Source organism: Gossypium hirsutum, chromosome D06 (assembly GCF_007990345.1).
Source record: "Gossypium hirsutum isolate 1008001.06 chromosome D06, Gossypium_hirsutum_v2.1, whole genome shotgun sequence".
In the NCBI taxonomy this organism is placed as follows: domain Eukaryota; kingdom Viridiplantae; phylum Streptophyta; class Magnoliopsida; order Malvales; family Malvaceae; genus Gossypium; species Gossypium hirsutum.
Window position 1 is genome coordinate 3579418 of NC_053442.1, and position 21126 is coordinate 3600543.

The window sequence follows — 21126 nt, forward strand, 5'->3', positions numbered from 1 at the left end:
ATTTTAATATTTTTAGTATTTTTGATGTATTATATATATTTAAAAATCATATAAAAATAATATAAAAATTTAATACAGGCGAGCCGAACTAATTGAATTTTAGCATTTTTATCTGGGTCGGATTTAAGCAAAAATTTAAGCCCATTTTTTAGGCCAAGCCGAACCTAAACCTAGCAAACGAGTATAAATTTTTTATTAGACTTGATCCGAACCCGGCCTGATAACACTTCTAATTATGATTCACAATGGCATTTGCCCCACTGTGACTTTGGTCAAGGTTAGCCTTCTACGAAACCATCTTCAAATGCGCCACCCAGAATTTGACTTGTGGGTTTTCATGAAATTTTCAAATTTCTTTTTTCTCTTTCAAGTTCCTATTTTTGGCTTTTTTATTTTCATCAGGTTGATAGTGCTAGAAGACATGGAATTTTGTTGGATGCTGTTTAGGTTTTAACATATCTGAATCTTTCAATTAAAAAGGCTTATATTTCATTTGATGGACGGTATTATGGATGGTAAGCTGAATTTTTTACACAATAAAGATTTTGAGGATCAAATTGTGATGTCAAAGGTAAATTTTTTAAATTTATTTCTAAATCGATATAATATGTAATAGTTACGGATTAAATTTGTTATTATGTCGATTTTTTAACTGTCATGTTAACTTGTCATTTGTTATTTTAATGGGTGTGACCAAAATAATAGAATTATGTAACGTGGATGCTTAAATTATATATTTTTTATTTTAAGCACTTAAAATGAATTTTTTTATAGTTAAGTAACTATTTGTGTAATTTACCCTTAATTTAATGCCTCTTATTAAAAGAAAGTTCGATTTTGTGTTCTAACATTGGCCTGAAATTCTAATCTATGTAATTTACGTTATTGCAACAATGTCTTACGTGACAATCTAAATTAAATTTATTTAATTAAAAATTTATTTTCATCCCAACAATTGAAAATCTAAGTTGGCATTTAAAACCTATTTGAATTGTCACGTAGGACTCCCGTTAGGGAGTAACAGAGTTAATGGTAAAGTGATCACTTCGTAATAAAACAATAACGTAAGTGACTAAAACGTAACATTTGAAACATAATTAACTAAAATATAATGATAAATAAAAAGTGACTTTTAATTTAATATCTACATTAACTAAATCGAATAAATTAATCACTCCACCAATAAATTATTTTTTAGTTATTTTTTCCCTTTTTCTTTATTTTCTGTCTCCTCTCCTTTTTTTCATCTTCTCCCCTGGCAATCATCATCGACACTCCACTGTCTAGCCATCATCTATCACCCACAACCTCAAGTCACCATTTTCGCAACCTAGCTTTGTCGACAAGCTCAACCGGCACCACCAATCCCCCTATTACTCATTTTCAACCTCCTAATCACCATTTGCCTAAGCCCTTATCCAAATCATAAGAACCTACACTATCCCCTGTGAAATCTACCAAACATAAAAACACCATAACAATACCCTAAATACCAACAACCATAAACACAACAGCACACCTAATAACCAAAAAGAAAAAGAAGGGGTCTCAAATCTAGCAAACCCAGAACATGAAAGAAGCAAAACAAAAAATGTCATAAGAAAAAATATAAAAAGTGAGAAAAAGAAAGATGAGAGAAGACGAAACTCCTTTCAGGTTCACGGTGGCTATTTGGATCGACGGCCTGATGTCGAAGAAGACGTCAAACGATCATGGTAGCAACGCTTGCCGATGATGGTTCAAAGGTAGCAGCAACGACATATATATTTGAGGGAGGTGATGGCTAGGGTTTCTAAACTAGAAGAGAGAAGATAAAGGAAGAAAGAAAGAAAATAAAATTAAAGAAAAAATAACTAAAAAAAGGAAATGGGAGTATTATGATAATTTAACAGTTAAGTGATGAATTTAATCAATTTAATCAATTTAATTAACAGCGGTGATTAAATTAATAAATTTTTTTAGATAACAAAAATAAAAATAACTTATTTTTAAAATCACTAACGGGATATTTTACTTTTCAACAGTTTTTTAACATTTAACATTACTATTGTGTACAAGGGCAACATTGGGGCAGGCATTGGCCTCCAAAAAAAGGTGAAATTATAGTTTAGTTCCTTAAAAAATTTTAAAATTATAAATTAATATAATGATAAAATTATATTTTTACTTCTAAAAATTTAAAATTCAACTTTAGCCAAAAAAAATAAAAATTTGTTTACTTCTCTCCTAATTGTGTACAATTATATATAGTGTTCATAATTAAATGTACAATTCCGCAAGGTAATTTGAATTTTTATATTATTTTTATTTAATTATTATTAAGGAAAAGAAATTTATCTAATTGTGCTTTTGCTCTATTAAAACAATCTCATATTTAATAGTTAAACTTTGAATGGTTAGATTATAGAATATCATTCTCAAAATATTTTTAGTAAATAACAAAATTTTGAAACGAGTTCAAACCTCATTAAGAATAGTACTTCATAGAATAAAACGTTTTGAAAATTCTTACAACTAGATTATGTGACTAGAGGAAGAAAACATATTTATAATCTGATTATTTCATGATACTAATTCAGTTAAGAGTTTTTGTAGAGTAAAAATATTTAAGACTAGAATTACTATTTTATAAACATTTTTTTTTGTTACAAAAGAAGAGGGCAATCTCCCAAAAGCATCACTCATGTCTTGTTGTGCTAGTTGAGCAATGTGATCCGCCACCATGTTCAACTCTCTAAAAGCATGCCTCACCATGACCTTCCAATCCCATGGCCAATCACACACTCCCTTATACTCTGAATTAGAGCTAGCGGGTTTCTCCTGTTACCCTGGGCATTAATCAGTTGTACTAACAACTTTCCGAAATCCACAATCACAAACTAGTCTCACTTCGAACAACATCCACACTTCTGATTGTTGCACTGAACATCGCCCAATACATTGGGCTATTCTGTTTGATCCAGCCGCACCACCGATATTTAATTTCACCCACCTTTTTGCCAACCGACACTTTGATCTGGTTGAGGCCTCGTTATAACCCTTCTTGAAGCTATCCAAGAGCAATGCCTTGCCCATGAGAGGCTTCTAGCAATGATGCCCACGTATGAAGTATCGTCATGAATGATTAAGCACTCATTTATTCCTCCTCTTCCACAAGTTCCAGCAAATTAAACTAAGGCTGTGTTTGATAGGGGAAAACCAATTCCGGAATTGGTTTTACACGTTTTCCAGTGTTTGGTAGCAGGAAAATATTTTCCTTTTGTAAAACCAATTCCGCAACACGGGAAAACCTATTACAAATTTGGAGAAAATGTCTTACGCTTTTGAACTCGGTAAGACATTTTCCGGAAAATGATGCCTTCTTCTACCCTTTCCCCTTTCCCTTCCCCTTCCCTTTTCCCTTCCCCTTGGATTGCAAATCAGTTTGGTCAAGGACCTCTTCTGGTTCCTCCTTAATCCAGGTAAGGCTCCTTCTTCTTCTTCCGTTTTTCATTCCTTTTTCTTCTTCTGTTCTTCATCTTCTCTTCTCAGCATATTCTGTTTTGTTTCCTCTCTTCCTCTCTCGTTCTTTGATTTCTAACATTTTTATTTTAATAAATTATATTGATTGTCATCAAATTTAGAGAAAGTATAGTAGCCGATGAAGATTACAGATTATCTATTGGGCTATTCGCCTCCTATTTGGGCGACTTTTCTTGCTGGATGATGTTTTGGTTATATTTTGGTTATATACAGATGGTTGAAGCCCAAGTGGAGCCGCCCTATCCTCCAGATTATGAAGGTAAGTTAGCACAGCTTTGCAACTTCTTTCTTGCTTCAGGTTGTGTTAAAGATTAACAGTATTTCTTTACTAGCTGATATTGGAAATTTCCTCTTCATATTCCAAGACTTTACTCTGTTCCAGTCCACTTTTCTTTCATTGTTTCTTAACTAATCTCAACCAAACAGTAAATTGCAGGTTTGGTTCATTTGAGTATATACTTGAGTGTTTAGAATTATCCTGTGATTTGCTTGTAAATTTGTACCAACCCAATACTAGTTCCTCCAATTGCTTCTCAAATATTTGTTCTTTTCTTTCTGGGTTTGCAGTAAGAGCTCTTCGTGAGATAGCAACAGAACTTGGGAAGAAGGATTGGAATTACAATGAAAACCCTTGCAACAATAAGTCAAGTTGGTTTACTCCACCGCCGCCGCCAAATGTGCCTGAGGCCATTAACAACAGTACTGTCACCTGCAATTGCTCCTTCCCCAATGGTGAATGTCATATTGATGGCATGTAAGTCCTCACTAGTCATAATAAAATTGATGCTTATTTTAATTTCCTTAACCATAGACAGTCCTCTTTCTTTTTATTTTCAGTATGTTAACTTTGATTTCTGTATCAGTGATTTGCTTTGCTTGAATTGTCCATTTTGATTTTAGCACTATGAAATTATTACCATAGGCAAATAGAGTAAGGGTGTGCCTCATTCAAGATGAATAGCTGTATGAGTATGGCTTCGAATTCGGATACAAATTTATCCCAATTAATCATCTCAGTCATTAGAATAGAGCACATATTTCGAAGTGGCTAAGGTTATCCATTAGAATGTATGGAAGTTTTGAGAAGTCATTGGACGAGCTGAGATCCTTTTTTAGAGAAGCCAATGTCCGTTTTGAGTTCCTTTATTAATATTTCCTTTCTTTTTAGACTGTTTGGTTTTCTTGTGCATGGACTGTGGTCTAACGGTGTTACATAAGGTCTTTTCTCTGGCTTCACTTGTTTGCAGGACTTGGTTTTCAAGAAATCATGCTCATTCCTTGATGTTACTTAAAAAAAACATATTATTTATCACTAAGCAAAACAATACATGTTGACTTGTCACATTGTGCTGAAAACAAAGTTTCAACTGAGCAAATCACACAAAATCGCCTTGTAGCATACAAATATGAAAATCTACCTCACACTCCTTTTGTGAATGATTTTTGTCTTTTTTTCATATAATAATAAAGCAAATGAGAGGTTTATATTTCATCGATTTCTGTCTTTTTCTTCTATAATTTCCTGGCCTTATGATGCGGGGAACCTTATTGAACCCCATATTCTTTTAGGAAAATATAGTCATTTTTCTCATGTTGTACTAGCTGAACTGTATTGTTCTTTTATATATGTGCTGCTATAATTTTACCAGGTTGTTAGACATTATCTTAACTCACACGACTTGTACCTCTTTGATTATGTTCATCATTGCTAGACATTTTTTTGTTGTAGTGACTCCAACCTCTTCAGTTCAGTGCTTAGAAATGTGTGTTTTCCATTTCTTTTAGGCAAATGCATGACCAAGTTGTATTCAAGAATGAAAAATGAAGAAACATGTTGCTATTGTATCATCTGATGTTGTCACTGTAAACATCTTATCTTGCTGGTTACTTTCAAAGTAATTAGTTATTTTGAGAATGAAAAATATTATGTGGTTCTGGCTATAAATTCTTATGCTGTGATTGTGTTCATTTATGCTATGTTTGGAAACATTAATTTGAAAATTTGGATTTGGAATTCATTTGTAACCTCAGAGTACTCTTCTGTTTTAATTGCTGTAATGTGGGTTTTAAGATCCATTGCAATTACATGTCAAGCTTTTCACTTTGCCAGAACCCCAAAGGCATTATTGTTTGAGATTTTTGACGGAATTATTTGATATGTACTTGAAATATTTTGCTAACAGCCTAAAAGTTAAAAATGAATTATTTGCTAACATTTTGCAAAAGGCTCACAAGGACCTTGACAAAATGGGTCTACTGCAGTTTCACAAGACATTAACAGTCTGAAACATATTGCATTGATGGAGGCCAAGATGAAAAAACTCTCTGATTTACTGAGTAAGGTTAGTTGGTTGCTTACTTTGCCCTTAACTGTCTTTGATAAAATTGTGAAACATGAGCGAAAGTCTTTGCAAAAGTATGTCGCTGCTGTTTGTAGTCCAGATATGGTAACTATAGTGGATGGTTTTAACTACTATTTCTGTGATCTTTTACAGACAATTGAACAAACAAAAGAAAATGTGGTAAAGAAGCTAGCATTGACGTATGAGGAAATGGAACAAGAATGTAAGGAGGTAAGTTAATCTCTTGGCATACTAATTCAAGTGTATCTAATACTAGAACAAAAAAAAAATGTTGGTTCCAATTTACATATCATGAAGATGGTAGTTATATAATTTTACATTCATGTGTTTTGGTGTGATTGCAGATCATGGATGGTTTTGCTGAGGGGAAAGACCTGGTTGTGTCTGTTATGTTTGCAATGGGGGAAGAGCAGATATGTGCTCTCAAAGACATTGGTCCTAAGTAGTTTCAAATTCATTTATTGCAAATCTTAGATGGAACCATAAAAGACTTTGGTAGTACTAAATGCGGTTTTGATGTTTTGTTTTGGGTTTGGATAGAAAAAAGAGAACAACAATATAACTAGTTTCTTGTTGTGCTATGGGTTACTGTTTTGCTTTTCTTTTTCAATAATTTTTATTATCTCGTCTTTATTTTTTGTGTTGGTAACATTTAAATTCTAGCTTTTAATTGCATATTACACTTGCATTAGTTACCCAATATATATTAATGTAGCAATTTAAGTTTGACATATCATTTAGTACGAGTTAATACAATATACTAGTTTTTAAAAAAAATGAAATTTTCTAATAATTACAGTATTTTTTATTTTAATTTAAATCCCATGTTAAATATATGTATCACAAGAATCAGATTGGATAAAAGTAGAATCAAATTAATATAAAATTTAAATACAAATAAATGTTTTAATAATGAAGAAGTAAAATCAAATCGGTATAATCTACAAATAGATGAACATTTGGAATTTAATTAGATAAAAAACTTTTATTAATAAAAAATTTATTTATAAATAAATCATTGCAATATGTGTAAAAATAATTTAAAATATAAAAATTTATTAATATGTATATAAATTTATTAATATATGTAAAAACAACTTTTCCGGAAAATATTTTCAGGAAATCTGTCAAACAGCAGAAAATATTTTACACAGATTCAATCAAACACTAGAAAATATTTTCCAGTAAATCATTTTACAGAAAAGTAAAACATTTTCCAGAAATCATTTTACGGAAAACATTTTACTGCCAATCAAACAGACCCTAAATGTAATACTCCATTCAACATTAATAACATTGGATATAGAATTATCATTTTTTTATTTCACAAACAAAATTAGAAGTTACTCATGTGCCATTTAATTAGTTTATCATTTTTCTAATACTAATTTTTATTTTTTCACTACATCTTAAACAGAGTATGTGTCACTTAGTCTCCTTGTAGAGTTTAAATTATATTAAAATATTTTAAATATTTTATTTTTATATTTTCTAATGCCAAGTTTTAAGGACTAATCTGATTTTTTTTTTGTTATTCAATGTTTCATGGAATAGCCATTCTTTGATGATACAAAAGAATAGTTGTTAATAGAAGACAAGTATTAGAGAAGTAATGATCATTCCATTGAATGAGTATTACATTCAATCAAAGAAAGAAATGGTTTACCATTCAATGAATAAGGAGGAATAAACGTGGTGTTAAATTTATTTTTCAAAGAAATATAATTATAAGTATAATAGCTAATAATACACCCAAATAATTATAATCAAAATTAATCATTATAATTCACAATCAAATTGATAATCAAAATATATTCAAATTTAAATCAAACTAAATTTGAACAAAATAGATAAATATTAGGATTTAAATCAAAATAAAATATAGAAATAACCCAAATATGATTTGCACAATATAAGACTCAACCCTCGAATTTCTAAGTTCCCGTTGTTTTTATTTTTGGCTTGACTATAAAATTGACCTTCAAACTATACACTTAAGTAGTTAAATTTTTTTTAATCGAAGTGGTATTGAAACTATAAATTTTATCTTATTTTATCTCAAAACATAATACCAACCAATAAGAGTGTGACAAGTAATAAGTGACATGTTTTTATTGGACATTGTACACTTTTTGGGTAAAATGTGATGCAATGAATAGTTTAAGTATCACTTTTGATCAGGAAAAAAACTTTAAATATCTAAATTTATAAAACAGTATAAGGGAAAATATTGCAATTAAGCCTTTATTCTTTTATAGTGAAAAGCTTTAGAATTATTAATTCTTTTGTTAGGTAAAAATTGAAAGCAACCAAACAGATGGATTTTTTTTAAAAAAATTAATAATATTTTTCAATTTTAATATGGTTAAGGTTTTAAAAAGCAATCAAAATTTTCTAAAAAAACAATTAAGCTTTTATTTTTTTTTCACTCAATTGGGTACTTGAACTTTCAAAATGCATAAAAAAGCTTTCAAACTTAAAAAAAAAAACAATTAAGCCCTTGCTTTTTTTTTTCACTCAATCGGGTACTTGAACTGCCAAAATGCATCAAAAAAAGTCCTCAAAATTTTTCCAAAAAAAAAATTAAGCCATTTTTTCACTCAATTGGGTACTTTAACAGTTGACCGTTAAAGTTAGTTGCCACTAATTTTTTTTCATTTAAAGCTACCCCGTGTCACAACCACGGCGTGACATGAGGAAAAAATATAAAAAATAAAAATCAATAAAAGTTATAGAATTATAAAATTTTATTAAAAATTATAAAAATATATAAAAATCATAAAAATATAAAAAATTGTAAAATTTTATAAAAATAATAAAAAAATTATATAATGCATCAAAAAGGCCTTTTAACCGTTGACCATTAAAGTTAAACGGCCCCAATTTTTTTCCAGTTAAAGTCATCACATGTCGCAACACAGCGTGACATGTGGCAAAAAATGATAAAAAATAAAATTTAATAAAATTTATACAAAAATTATAAAATAATTCTTTTGGAACGATAGTTTTTATAATTTTTTTTTACAAATTTTATATTTTTTTACAGTTCTTTATAATTTTCTTACGATTTTATAAAATTTTATATTTTTTCTATATTTCTATATATTTTATAATTTTTTACTTTTTTTACAAAAAAATTCTAATTTTTAATATTTTTATTAAAATTTAATAATTTTTATAACTTTTAATAATTTTTATTTTTTATAATTTTTTGTCACATGTTACGTCGTGGTTGCGACACATGGTGGCTTTAAATGAAAAAAATTAGGGCGGTTAAATTTAATGGTCAACTGTTAAAGTATATAATTGAGTGCAAAAAAAAATGACTTAATTGCTATTTTTGAAAAAAATTGAGAGATTTTTTTATGCATTTTGAGAGTTCAAATACCCAGTTGAGTGCAAAAAAGAGAGCAGGGGCTTAGTTATTATTTTTTTTAAAATTTAAGGGTCTTTTAGATGTATTTTAAAAGTTTAAGTACCTAATTGAGTATAAAAAAAAGGGTTTAATTATTTTTTTGTAAAAGTTTGAGGGTTTTTTACAGTTTTAAACCTTTTAATATTAAAAAGAATAAACGAGTCAAAGGCCCAATTGTATGGACCGGATCCACAACAAACATACAAATTTAATCCAGCCCGACCCGATCCAATAATCAAACATCTAAAGTTGTTCGTTCAACTTCAACCTGTAAATTAGTCAAAATAATAAATGCTCTACGAGTCTTGGCCATAATTTTATTTTATTCGATTTTCTTCTCTCGTAGAAATTTAAAGAAAAAAAGGAAAAATAAAAATAAAAAGAAGAGGGCTTTTTGTAGGTTAATTCTTCTAATATCTTTTCCCAAATTCATTTTCCGCTTATCTGAATTTTCCCCTCAATTTCTTGTTTCTCATTGAATTTTGATTTGCAGATTTTGGACGGATCGCCCATGGAAATTGCTTCGGATGAAACCACCCGCATATGCAATCACTGGTATGTATTAATATACGGGTTTCTTGAAATTGTGTATCTTTATGATTTTCTTTTGTATAATTGATTTTAATTCGTTGAACTTTTGATGCAATCTTTTTTCTTGTCTTTCTGATCCCTGCCTTTTTGTTTCAATTTTCATTGTGGATGAATTCTTGTTGCCTGATTTGTCTGGAAATTTGTGTACTTGGAAATTAGTTTTTGCTTAAAAAGTGATTAGTTGATTTAAGTTGATCAAATCAAGCTGGAAAGGGAATGACTTAGTTAAATTTCTTGCTTTGATATCTTTTAGAACCTGAAATTATGTTTGTTTGATGCGTTTATGATTGCAATCAGTTCATGTGATCAGGGGTTTCATCTTTTTCAATTGCTGAAAATCTATTAAATTATGAAAATTTTGCTGGTATTTTGAACATTACAATATATTGTTGGAACCCTTTCTTGAGGTTCTTTTATGCTTTTGGACTATAATTACAATCTACTTGATACTGAACTGCAAGCTTAGCAATATGTTGAATAAAGCTTTCAAATTCCTCTTTTTCCTTTTTATAACGAATGCTTGCTGTTGATATGGAACTTTCACATGTGCTTTGTTGTGTTCCTAAAATTATTAGGATGCGGAATATAAGTTTTCGATTAAAGAAACTGAAGTGCATAGCTATTCCCTTTTTTGTACAGGATGTGCGTTTTTTGTTTTTGAATCCTGTTTTGATGCCTGCCTTAGTTTTGAGGTGGTTTAATAATTAAATTTTATGTTGCAATGATTTCTTTCATTAATCTAGTTGAATGAGGGTGGAGGTCTTTTTATTCCATATGAAATGGTATTGGAAAATTGCATGCCCTAGAAATTCTAATGAGTAACTTTTTTTTCTTTTTAATGTTTTCAGTGACAGGGCCATACCTTCTTCAAATATTGATTTGCATTATGCTCATTGCTCCCGGAATCTAGAAAAATGTAATGTTTGTGGTGATATGGTTCCAATAAGGCATGCTAAGGAACATTTCTTAAACACCCATGCTCCGGTATGGTTTAGGTCTTTTCTGATTGTTTGTAATGAATCAACTTTTTACCTTTCTTGTTTAATTTTTCTGATTTCCCTATCATTTTGATGGCTTTGATGCTGCTTGAGCTAGAAGCAATGAAACTCTTGACCCTTGGGTGTAGCTTAATAAACAGCAAGACTAGATAGTATTCAAATCTTAAAATATGTTACAAATTTTCAAAAGTTGATTTTTTAAAAGTTCTTTTAAAATACTTTATTTGGAAGAAAGCTTGGCAGAGGGATAACTAAGTTGTCACATTTGAATATCTTATTGGCATTGGATTTGCAGTTTATCTGTGAAAGCTAATCGAAAAAGCCTGGTTACATTGATGGATATTTGAGTTGATAACTCCCCTCCCATTTCCCGATTTTGTTCTTTCATTTGAACTTCTTATTTTTCCTTTTGTTCGGGTTTTGATGTCTCATTTTGGCATGAAGTACTATTTTCTCAGCTATTTTCATTTGAACTTATTAGGTCTGAAGAATCTATCAACCACCAGAGATTTAGTTAAGTCTAAACATTCATGAAATATTAAACAGTTAAATAAGTGGAAATATAGACTCCAACTAGTCCTTAAGTGATTGATAACAATGGGGAGGTGCAGTTAACCAAGATTTGTTAACCAAGTCACCAAGTTTATTGTTGGTTAATTCAATTATGCTTTTGTGTCTTTTGGTAATGTGCAAGTGCATATCTACTTAAAAATCTCACATAATGCCTTATACTAAATTGATCATGCTATTGACTCATTATGTGAGCAGGTGGCTTGCTCATTGTGCAGTGCGACAATGGAACGTGGAAATCTAGATATACATAAAGGTGAAAGTTGCCCCCAGAGGATTGTTAATTGTGAGTTTTGTGAGTTTCCGTTGCCTGCTATTGATCTGGCTGAGCATCAGGTAATTATGAATAATTTTGAATTAAAGGATTCATATTATATATGTTAGGAGAAATTTTTACAATATTGTGTTGCTTTGTGATTTTAGGAAGTCTGTGGGAACCGGACAGAGATGTGTTATCAATGTAACAGATACATTAGACTGAGAGAAAGATATAACCATGCAAGTAGGTGCACTGGTATTGCAGAAAACAATGTGGAATCTTCCAGGTACATACACTATTTACCTTTAGAGTGTTTTGTAGATGCACTAATTCAGTCATGACCTGACATGGTGCATAGTTTAACTTTGTTCCCGTCATCTGCATATAGATGGAACTTATCTCGGTGAAAGTACCATGTAGACCCTTGTACTAGTAGTTGGATTGCATTTTGCCCCCTCTACTAAAAAAAATGGGCAAATTAGTCTTTGTACATTAAATCCAAGAGTAAACTGGTCTTTCCTATAAAATTTTCATCTGTTTCTACAGTTAAAAAATGGTCATTGTACGTCATCATGAGGTAGATGCGGCACATTATGTGTAACTATATGGTTATTCTGCCAACTACACCAGTTTTCAACAGTAGAAATGAATGATTTTTTTCAATAGAAAGGACTAATTTACTTTTTGATCTAATGTAAAGGAAATAATGTCATTTTTTTTAGTAAAGTGGAAAAATGAACCTGACTTCTAGTACAAAGGTCTCTAAAGCCCGAGAAGTCATGTATCTTATGATCTAAGATTATTATTTTTTGTTCAATATGACCTAAGATTTATTGTAACAATGTTTGAACATATCACCCGTACTCGAGCCTTAGTTTCCTGAAAACCATCCCCAGAATTTTGCTCTTCGTTGCCTGCCATATCCATCGTCATTATGTTTATACGAATTCATCTTGGGTTTCATTAATGGATTTGGGATCTATGGTTAGGGATGTGGGGGCCCCTGAAAGGGAACAAGGTGCTCCGAGAAGGCAGCCACCTGAATATTCATGGAAACGACTTATATTCACCATTGCGGTAACCGGCATTGCTGTTTTATTCGGATCACTTTTTTTCCAAAAGAAGGCGGAGGCCATTCAGGTGCATTAGCAGAATACACTACACAAACTGGGGCGTTATGTAAATCAGCTAGAGAGCTACGTTTTTAACGTTTTGTCACTTATCTGTATCCAACTATCCATCATATTATCCTAAGAGCATATATTAGTATTATTGGTGCTGTATAAAATTCATTCAGATTGGGATAATATGCTGACAGTCCAATGCCATATCTGTTTCTTAGTTTGGGTCACAAAATGTAATTTTTTTCATTTCAAAATTTAAAAAATAGAGAAGAAGTTTTCGACTAACTAATTTTTTGGGCAATTATTTTTTAAAGAAAAGAATAGAAAATTTCGTTAAACGCTGCTGTTATTTATCATTAAAAAATATTTTTTAATAAAAAGAATATTATTATAAGGATATTTTTAAAAATATTTTTATATAAAATTAATAAAAATTAATATGTTAATCAAAGTTTAATTTGATTTATACATAATTTTTTTATAAATACATATTTTATATAATATCTTTTAGTCCACATAATTTAATATCCTTAATTTGTTTTTTTTTTACTAATACATTATCATACGTTCACCATGCTTGTTTTGTTAAAAAGAATGCATGTACGTATAAGCATTAAAATTATTGGCGATTTTTTTTTTGAGTAGACGTTTTTATTTAAAGAATGTATAATTATTTTTAAAAATAGTAGAGGCTTTAGGATTATTTTTTTCCTTTTTTACAAAAATAAGTATTTTTAAAAGGAAATTATATTAAATTTAATATTTGTTAACTTAAAAAAAATTATAACTAAACTAATCATCAATTAATTCGTTACATCAATTTAATTTGGCTTTATATAGCATAGAGAATTCGGTTTTTTATATCATTTTCAGAGTTAATTGCATCAAACATCCTCAAATTATGACACTCATTCTAAATTAAGCCTCAAATTTTAAAGCATTCTAATTAAACCCTTAAACTATATATTATATCTATAAGGTCCTTTCATTACTAAAATCGTTAATTTGGTTCAAATTTTAAATAATTAAAAAATAATATTATATAAACTTGATTTTTTCAGTCGATTTAGTTTTGGGTTTCAAAAATTGAGAACCAATTGACAACACCATCTAAACTAATAGCGAAATAGACAAAATCGTCCCAACCGACTAAACTGAAACAAAAAAATCAATTGTGTCTATTTTTTTGGTTAAAATCGATTTTTGCTCTCCCCTAAATATCATAGTTTTAGAATATTTTGTGCAATTAAATCAGGGGGTTGGTTCATCCAATATAACATTACGACCCATAATCTTACATTCCGGAATGAGATTATGGTGTTTGGATTTTAACATTCTGACCCTCCTGTAATATAGGGTGTAATCTAATAGTATGGGTAGAATTTGAATTTTAAGACAAAAACACCCTATATATTTATTATATTTATCAATATAATCCTTTTTATTATATTTTAAGACAAAAAAATCAAATATCTCCTTGTTCCTTTTCTTTTTCTCTTGTAAGTTTGAAAATTAAAATCTCTAGCCTTTGCTTCCCAATTTTAACTCTACACCCTCTTGGACATTCACTCTCGTCTACACCCAATTTTAACATGATATTTCTGAATTCGTATCCAGATGTTTAGTATGTCAGCAAGTTAAAGCTGAACATCAGGTACCTTTAGGACTTTTATAGCCAGTAATGATACCAGAATAAAAATGAGAAAGAGTTATTGTGGACTTTGTATTAAGGTTGCCCTTATCTCCGAAAAAGAAAGATGTCATTTGGGTAATTGTTGACCGTTTAATGAAGTCTGCACACTTTATTCCGGTACGTATGAATTTCTCCCTGGATAGATTAGCAGAGTTATATGTTTCTGAGATTGTCAGACTACATGGAGTGCCGGTCTCCATTATTTTAGATAGGGATCATTGGTTTACATCTCGATTCTGGAATAAGTTGCAAGAAGCTCTGGGTACACAATTACATTTCAGTACTGCATTCTATCCTCAGACTGATGGTCAATTTGAACGTGTGATACATATTTTAGAAGATAAGCTTCAATGTTGCGTGCTAGAATTCGAAGGTAACTGGGAAAAGTATCTGCATTTAGTTGAATTTGCATATAATAATAGCTATCAGTCAAGCATTAAAATTGCACCGTATGAGGCTCTGTATGGTCGCAAATGTAGAACTTCGTTGTATTGGACGGAGCTCAATGAGAAAAAGATACATGGAGTTGATTTAATCCACAAGACTAAAGAAAAGGTAAAGGTAATTCGGGATAGCTTGAAAACAACCTCTGATTGTCAAAAATCTTATGCAGATATTAAACGAAAAGAGATAGAATTCCAAGTTGGCGACAAGGTATTCTTAGAAGTATCGCATTGGAAGAAAGTTCTTCGGTTTGGTCGTAAAGAAAAACTAAGTCCACGGTTCATCAGACCATATGAGATCACCGAAAGAATCGGACCTGTTGCATACCAATTAGCATTACCACCAGAGCTTGACAGAATTCATAATGTTTTCCACGTGTCTATGTTACGATGATATCGATCAAATCCTTCTCATGTTATTTCCCAGACAGAAGTTAAGATTCAACCTGATATGACTTACAGTGAGGAACCAATCAAAATTCTAGCAAGTGAGACGAAAGAGCTAAGAAATAAAAAGGTAGCTTTAGTAAAAGTTATTTGGCAACGTCACGGAATAGAAGAAGCTACCTGGGAACCGGAGGAAACAATGAGAAAGAAATACCCGAACCTCTTTACTGGTAAGATTTTCGAGGGCAAAAATCTTAAAAGGAGAGAGAGTTGTAACAGCCCGTTTTCAGTAAAATCAGAATAGTGGTTTTGGGACCACAAATCTAAGTTAAAAAGAAAAATCATTTTAATAATAATTCATGGTCTGCATAATGATAGGAATAACGTATAAAAATTTTGTTAAAAAAATTTTACCGATTACATGTTAAATTGATAGAAGGACCAAATTGCATGAAATGCAAAAGTTGAGTTCTAGTAGATATAAGTATCAAATAACTATGGAATTCAAAACTTGAGGTCCTTATATGGAAATTAGATCATTAAATGAAGTTAGTAGATAATTATGATGATTCATCTATGGAAATTGAAGAAAAGAAAAGGACTAAATTAGAAATTGAAATAATTAAAGATGATAATAATCTAATGTCATCTTATTTTCATCATCTTCCCCAAATAGTTTTATGGAAACCTAGCTAAGAGAAAAGAACTCAAGCAAGCTTAATTAGGTAAGTATTCTTGTCCCGATTTTAGTAATTTTTATATTTCTGAGATCGTAATAACCTAATCTAGTTAATTTGGGGATTAATTTGCAAAATTATCGAAGTATTAAAATTTTTCCATGGATGATTATGCTGAAATTTTGAAATTTATGGTAGAAAATGAAAGGTTGTTGATAGGTAAACAACTTTTGTAAAGGAAATTTCCATGAAATTGTGATTTAAGGACTAAATTGAAAAGATGTAAAATTCATGAATTTTTTTTGATTTTTTTGAAATACGTGGACTACTATTTTTATATGTAAAAAATCAGTTAGGCTTGGAATAAGGATTAAATTGCATGAATTTCATTTTCCGAGCCTAGGGACAAAATTAGATTAATTAAAAGTATAGGGGAAAAATGGTACTTTTGCCTAAGGTGTGAATTGGGTTGATTTGAATATGAAATTTAATAAATTGATGATTAAATTCATTTATATAGATCCGAAAAGATCAAATAAGGAGTTAGATCGAGGAAAAGAAAAAGTGTCGGATTAGTAGATTTTCATACACGAGCAAGTGTTGAGGTAAGTTCGTGTAACTAACTTGTGTACATTTATATGTTTGAATTAAATGATGTATATGTGAATATCAAATTGTATAATTGTTATGTTTATGAAATTAATCGTATATCCGAAAAATACTCGATAAATATTAAAATCTGTTTGAATACATGAAAATCGATTGGATACAGGGCTCTCGTATTGGTTGTGGTCTTGCATACGTTGCAGACACACTATAGCTTGAAAGAGCGTCCCGATATTAGCTCTCATGAGCATCCCGTTATATAGTTCTTGCGAGCTTCCTGTTATAACTCTTTGGAGCGTCTCGATAGGTTGTGATCCTACATGTGTTGTGGACACACATTAGCTCTTATGAGCATCCCAATATATGGCTCTTCGTGAGCTTCCTGTTAAATTGGCTTTTTGTGAGCTTCCCGTTATGGCTCGCTTGAACTTCCCGACATATGGCTATCCGAAGCTTCTCGATTAATGACTTTTCAGAACTACCCGTTATAGGCTCGCACGAGCTCCTTGAATACAACTCTTTTGAGCTTTCTGTTTTAACTTGGATAAACTTCCTGTTTATGTCTTTTTATAAGCACTCCCGAATATGAGTTGACAGGTTTACCATATTGTACACTGTGTACTGCCCATGTATCCATCGCTATTTTAAATGATTTAACGGGAAAGGTATAAGATGATATGAATTCAAGATGAGTGACTTTTGCCTTTTTCCAAAATTGAGCAATACCCCTTTTCTCTGCTATTTTTCTTTTCAACAATTGTTGCTTGTGCCGATTCTCCCTTTATTCTCCTCCTCTTGGCACTGTTTTGCTCTTCTTGTTTCTCAATTTGACTGAACCAATCCCTTCTCTCCCTCATTTCTTACTCATTTGAAATTCTTCTTATCACTTACTTAAAACTGAATTCTCCTTCTCTTTATTTATTTTTCTGTAACTTTTCATCTCTGTCAACCTTGAGCATTCTTTCTTAATTTGGAATTAGGCCGAATATTAGTTATCTTTTCTTCTTATTCTCTTCTGATTCAGTCGACATTTGATTATTGTTCGTAACCGATTCTCTTCATTCCCATATGCTTTAATCCGCATTGTCAAAGGTTTGTTGGTTTTGTGGCCGAATGCTAGTTCTCTTGTTGGCCGTGTGTTTTCCTTAGGTTAGTATTTGATTAACCTTGGTTATTGGATATTGATGCTTAATAATGGTTGTAGTACAGATAAACCATAGGAAGGTGAGATCGTTTCATAATCATACGACTTAGGAAGTATAAGTCGATTTAGTTAAGGTAGGTATTAATCTTGGGTTCGACTTTTGTATTGGAAAGGCTTGTTAAATCTTATTAATGGAATGGCTAACTAAGTACCCTAATCGAATATAGGTTCTACGCTCGTGGGCTACTGCGTTTTTCTTCAACAAGGTGTGTATACACACCACTCCAATCGTAGATCAGCAAATGCCGAAATCCCGAAATGTCAAAAAATCGAAAAGCCAAAAGTACGGCTATGGCTATCACACGAGTGCACAAACGTACGTGTGGATAAGTCGATACAACGACATAGGTCGCCATGAGCGATCTCGTGGTCTTAGGCCGTTTTTGGGCCAAATGGATCAGAATGGGCCGAGTGGGCCCAATAGGCCTATGGGCCCTACGCAAGTAAAATTTTCTAAGATGGAGAGAAAATAATGAGCTGACCATGGCGATCGCATGGCCAAGGGCATTTTTGGGCTTAGTGGGCCACACGAGTGTGTGGGCCCACTTAGGCCCATTTTCACTGTTATGACAATTTAGGTTATCTGAGTCGCTCGTGTGATAGCCGTAGCCGTACTTTTGGCTTTTTGAATTTTCGGTATTTTGGGATTTCGGTATTTGCCAATCTACGATTGGAGTGGTGTGTATACACACCTTGTTGAAGAAAAATGCAGTAGCCCACGAGCGTAGAACCTATATTCGATTAGGGTACTCGGTTAGCCATTCCATTAATAAGATTTAACAAGCCTTTCCAATACAAAAGTCGAACCCAAGATTAATACCTACCTTAACTGAATCGACTTATACTTCCTAAGCCGTATGATTATGAAGCGATCTCACCTCCTTGTGGTTTATTTGTACTACAACCATTATTAAGCATTAATATCCAATAACCAAGGTTAATCAAATACTAACCTACGGAAAACACACGGCCAACAAGAGAACTAGCATTTAGCCACAGAACCAACAAACCTTTGACGATGCGGATTAAAGCAGATGGGAAGGAAGAGAATCAGTCACGAACAACAATCAAATGTTGACTAAATCAGAAGAGAAGAAGAAGAAAAGATAACTAATATTCGGCCTAATTCCAGATTAAGAAAGAATACTCAAGGTTGACAGAGATGAAAAGTTGCAGAAAAAGAAATAAAGAGAAGGAGAATTCGGTTTTAAGTAAGTGATAAGAAGAACTTCGAATGAGTAAGAAAGGAGGGAGAGAAGGGATTGGCTTGGTCAAATTGAGAAACAAGAAGAGCAGAAAAATGCCAAGAGGAGGAGAATAAAGGGAGAATCGGCACAAGCAGCAATTGTTGAAAAGAAAAATAGCAGAGAAAAGGGGTATTGCTCAATTTTGGCAAAAGGCGAAAAGAACAAAAATGAAAGGGTTGAGTTCTTATGTTGCTAATTGTTATGACTCCTCTTGTTTGCTTTTTAGAAAAGGTTTTTTCGATTGTTATAAATCATTTTTTAATTAATTAAAGAAACTATATTGAGAGATAGGTACAAAGAGGAGACTTTGTACAATGGCCACCATCACCATTTCTTCCTCTATGTTGTATTGTTTGTAAGTTTCAATTAGCTTTCAATTTTTAAATCCCAAATTTATTTTTTATTATGATTTTAATTTATTTTTATCTAAAATAATTCCTTATACTTATTCGATTAATTTAATATTACTGTTATACATTGAAGTTTAAAGCTTATCTGATTTGTTGTTTATGATTTAAATTGTCATTTCAATAGAAAATTTCACTGAGGCCATATCTTTCAATCAAATTCTTTTTTCTTTACAAGATTATAGGTTTTTTTCCCCAATTATTAGGATTATAGAATGATTGACAATTTGGTAAACTAGCTTGCTCTTTAGCATCCTCCTAGTAATTAAATTATTTGCTTAATGAGTCCATATGTTATAACAAGAACAATATAGTAAAATTTGTTTTTGGGTAATTTTACATTTCATCAACCAAACACTTGAATCTTACATTCCAACCGAATGAACCATACAAGGTAATCTCACATTTCACCCGTAATTTTACATTATTGTAATTTTATCGAGGAACGTAATCTAAGATTCGTCGAACCCAACGCCCTCTAATTTTCATGATAGTCAATATGGGGCTGGCACTAGATGGGTTCTACTATAGCCACAGGGAATTTCATGGGCCGTTCCATGCCTGTTAGTCCTTCAAACGGCCACTTGCCATTGGAATTTGGACCATGTGATGGCGGGCTGGATTATGTAGCTAGCACAATTATATTTGCATCTTAAGGATTTATATTTGTCTCATACATTATACATTGTTAATTAATTAGATAATAAGATTATTATTCTGTATGGTGTCAAATATATTTAGGATAATGTTATTTTTTTGTGTAATAAGATGATAAAATAATTAAAAATAATATTTGACATCATTTTAAATTTGTTTGTAGAGTTTTCCTAGTGAACATAATAATTATCCTTAGTTAATATTATCTCATTAAAAATTAAATCATCCGTATTTATATTTTTTTAAATTTCACATATTTTTTATTATTTGGATATGCAATTATTTGGACACCAAATCATATAAATTCATAATATATATTATATAAAGTAAGATATATAAGCAAATTAGGAAATAATCTTATATGATATTGTAGAATTACAATAAGTGAACACTTTTTGACACCTCATTTATTATAATATTAATATAATTATTGACTCCAAAATTTAATTAATATATAATACTTCCTTTAATTTATGAATAAATATAATTATTTCTTACCACAATTGAATGAATATATTATTTTCCCCTTATTATTATTTTTAAATATTTTATTTAATTTATGTTATTTATAAATTGAAACTACTACAATCTATAATTAGAAGTAAAATGTCATTGTAGTAGCCTAGTACTAGGCTAGTAGCCATGCTTTTACTTGAAACTACTATCATCATGATATTCGCAGAGTAACAACGGTTCATTATCAAGAGCAAAACTTTCATCAGGCCCTAATCTTAAGATAAAGACATCTATAACTTAATTCAACAACCAAAAATGTATCTCATTCTCTATTTAGGGCTAATTTAGCATTATTCTCAGTAGTATTTTTGAGTCAAAATATACTTTTGAATAAAAACTAAAATTTTCTGCTTCGATTAAAAAAGTATTTTTGCAAAACATTTTTTTTTATTTCAAAAGTACTTTTGAAGAATTCAAAAGCATATTGTTTAACAATATTTTTGTCCC

The 21126-nt window shown here is 30.9% G+C and overlaps 2 protein-coding genes across 3 annotated transcripts; both read left to right on the forward strand.

Annotated features, from left to right (window-relative positions):
- The first annotated feature begins 3443 nt into the window (after positions 1-3443).
- On the forward strand, positions 3444-6587 carry LOC107907078 (uncharacterized). Its single transcript, XM_041095038.1, has 6 exons — positions 3444-3461; positions 3736-3781; positions 4090-4276; positions 5785-5864; positions 6018-6095; positions 6230-6587. Exons 3-6 carry the CDS (start codon positions 4144-4146, stop codon positions 6329-6331), a joined length of 393 nt encoding a protein of 130 aa, XP_040950972.1. The 5' UTR covers positions 3444-3461; positions 3736-3781; positions 4090-4143; the 3' UTR covers positions 6332-6587.
- A 2985-nt stretch (positions 6588-9572) lies between these two features.
- Positions 9573-13127, forward strand: LOC121218201 (XIAP-associated factor 1). Of its 2 annotated transcripts, none has more exons than XM_041095039.1 (6): positions 9573-9700; positions 9794-9855; positions 10740-10875; positions 11658-11795; positions 11883-12004; positions 12708-13127. In XM_041095039.1, exons 2-6 carry the CDS (start codon positions 9812-9814, stop codon positions 12865-12867), a joined length of 600 nt encoding a protein of 199 aa, XP_040950973.1. In that variant the 5' UTR covers positions 9573-9700; positions 9794-9811; the 3' UTR covers positions 12868-13127. The 2 variants fall into 2 exon arrangements, with proteins under 2 accessions (XP_040950973.1, XP_040950974.1); XM_041095040.1 differs by having other exon boundaries at positions 9599-9696.
- Positions 13128-21126: the final 7999 nt, after the last annotated feature.

Coding starts and splice junctions, on each gene's coding strand:
- LOC107907078 (XM_041095038.1), top strand. CDS start 4,144: ATGAAAACCCTTGCAACAATAAGTCAAGTTGGTTTACTCCACCGCCGC. Junction 4,277..5,784: donor GAATGTCATATTGATGGCAT/GTAAGTCCTCAC, acceptor GGTCTACTGCAG/TTTCACAAGACATTAACAGT. Junction 6,096..6,229: donor TGGAACAAGAATGTAAGGAG/GTAAGTTAATCT, acceptor GTGTGATTGCAG/ATCATGGATGGTTTTGCTGA.
- LOC121218201 (XM_041095039.1), top strand. CDS start 9,812: ATGGAAATTGCTTCGGATGAAACCACCCGCATATGCAATCACTG. Junction 9,856..10,739: donor ACCCGCATATGCAATCACTG/GTATGTATTAAT, acceptor TAATGTTTTCAG/TGACAGGGCCATACCTTCTT. Junction 11,796..11,882: donor TTGATCTGGCTGAGCATCAG/GTAATTATGAAT, acceptor TTGTGATTTTAG/GAAGTCTGTGGGAACCGGAC.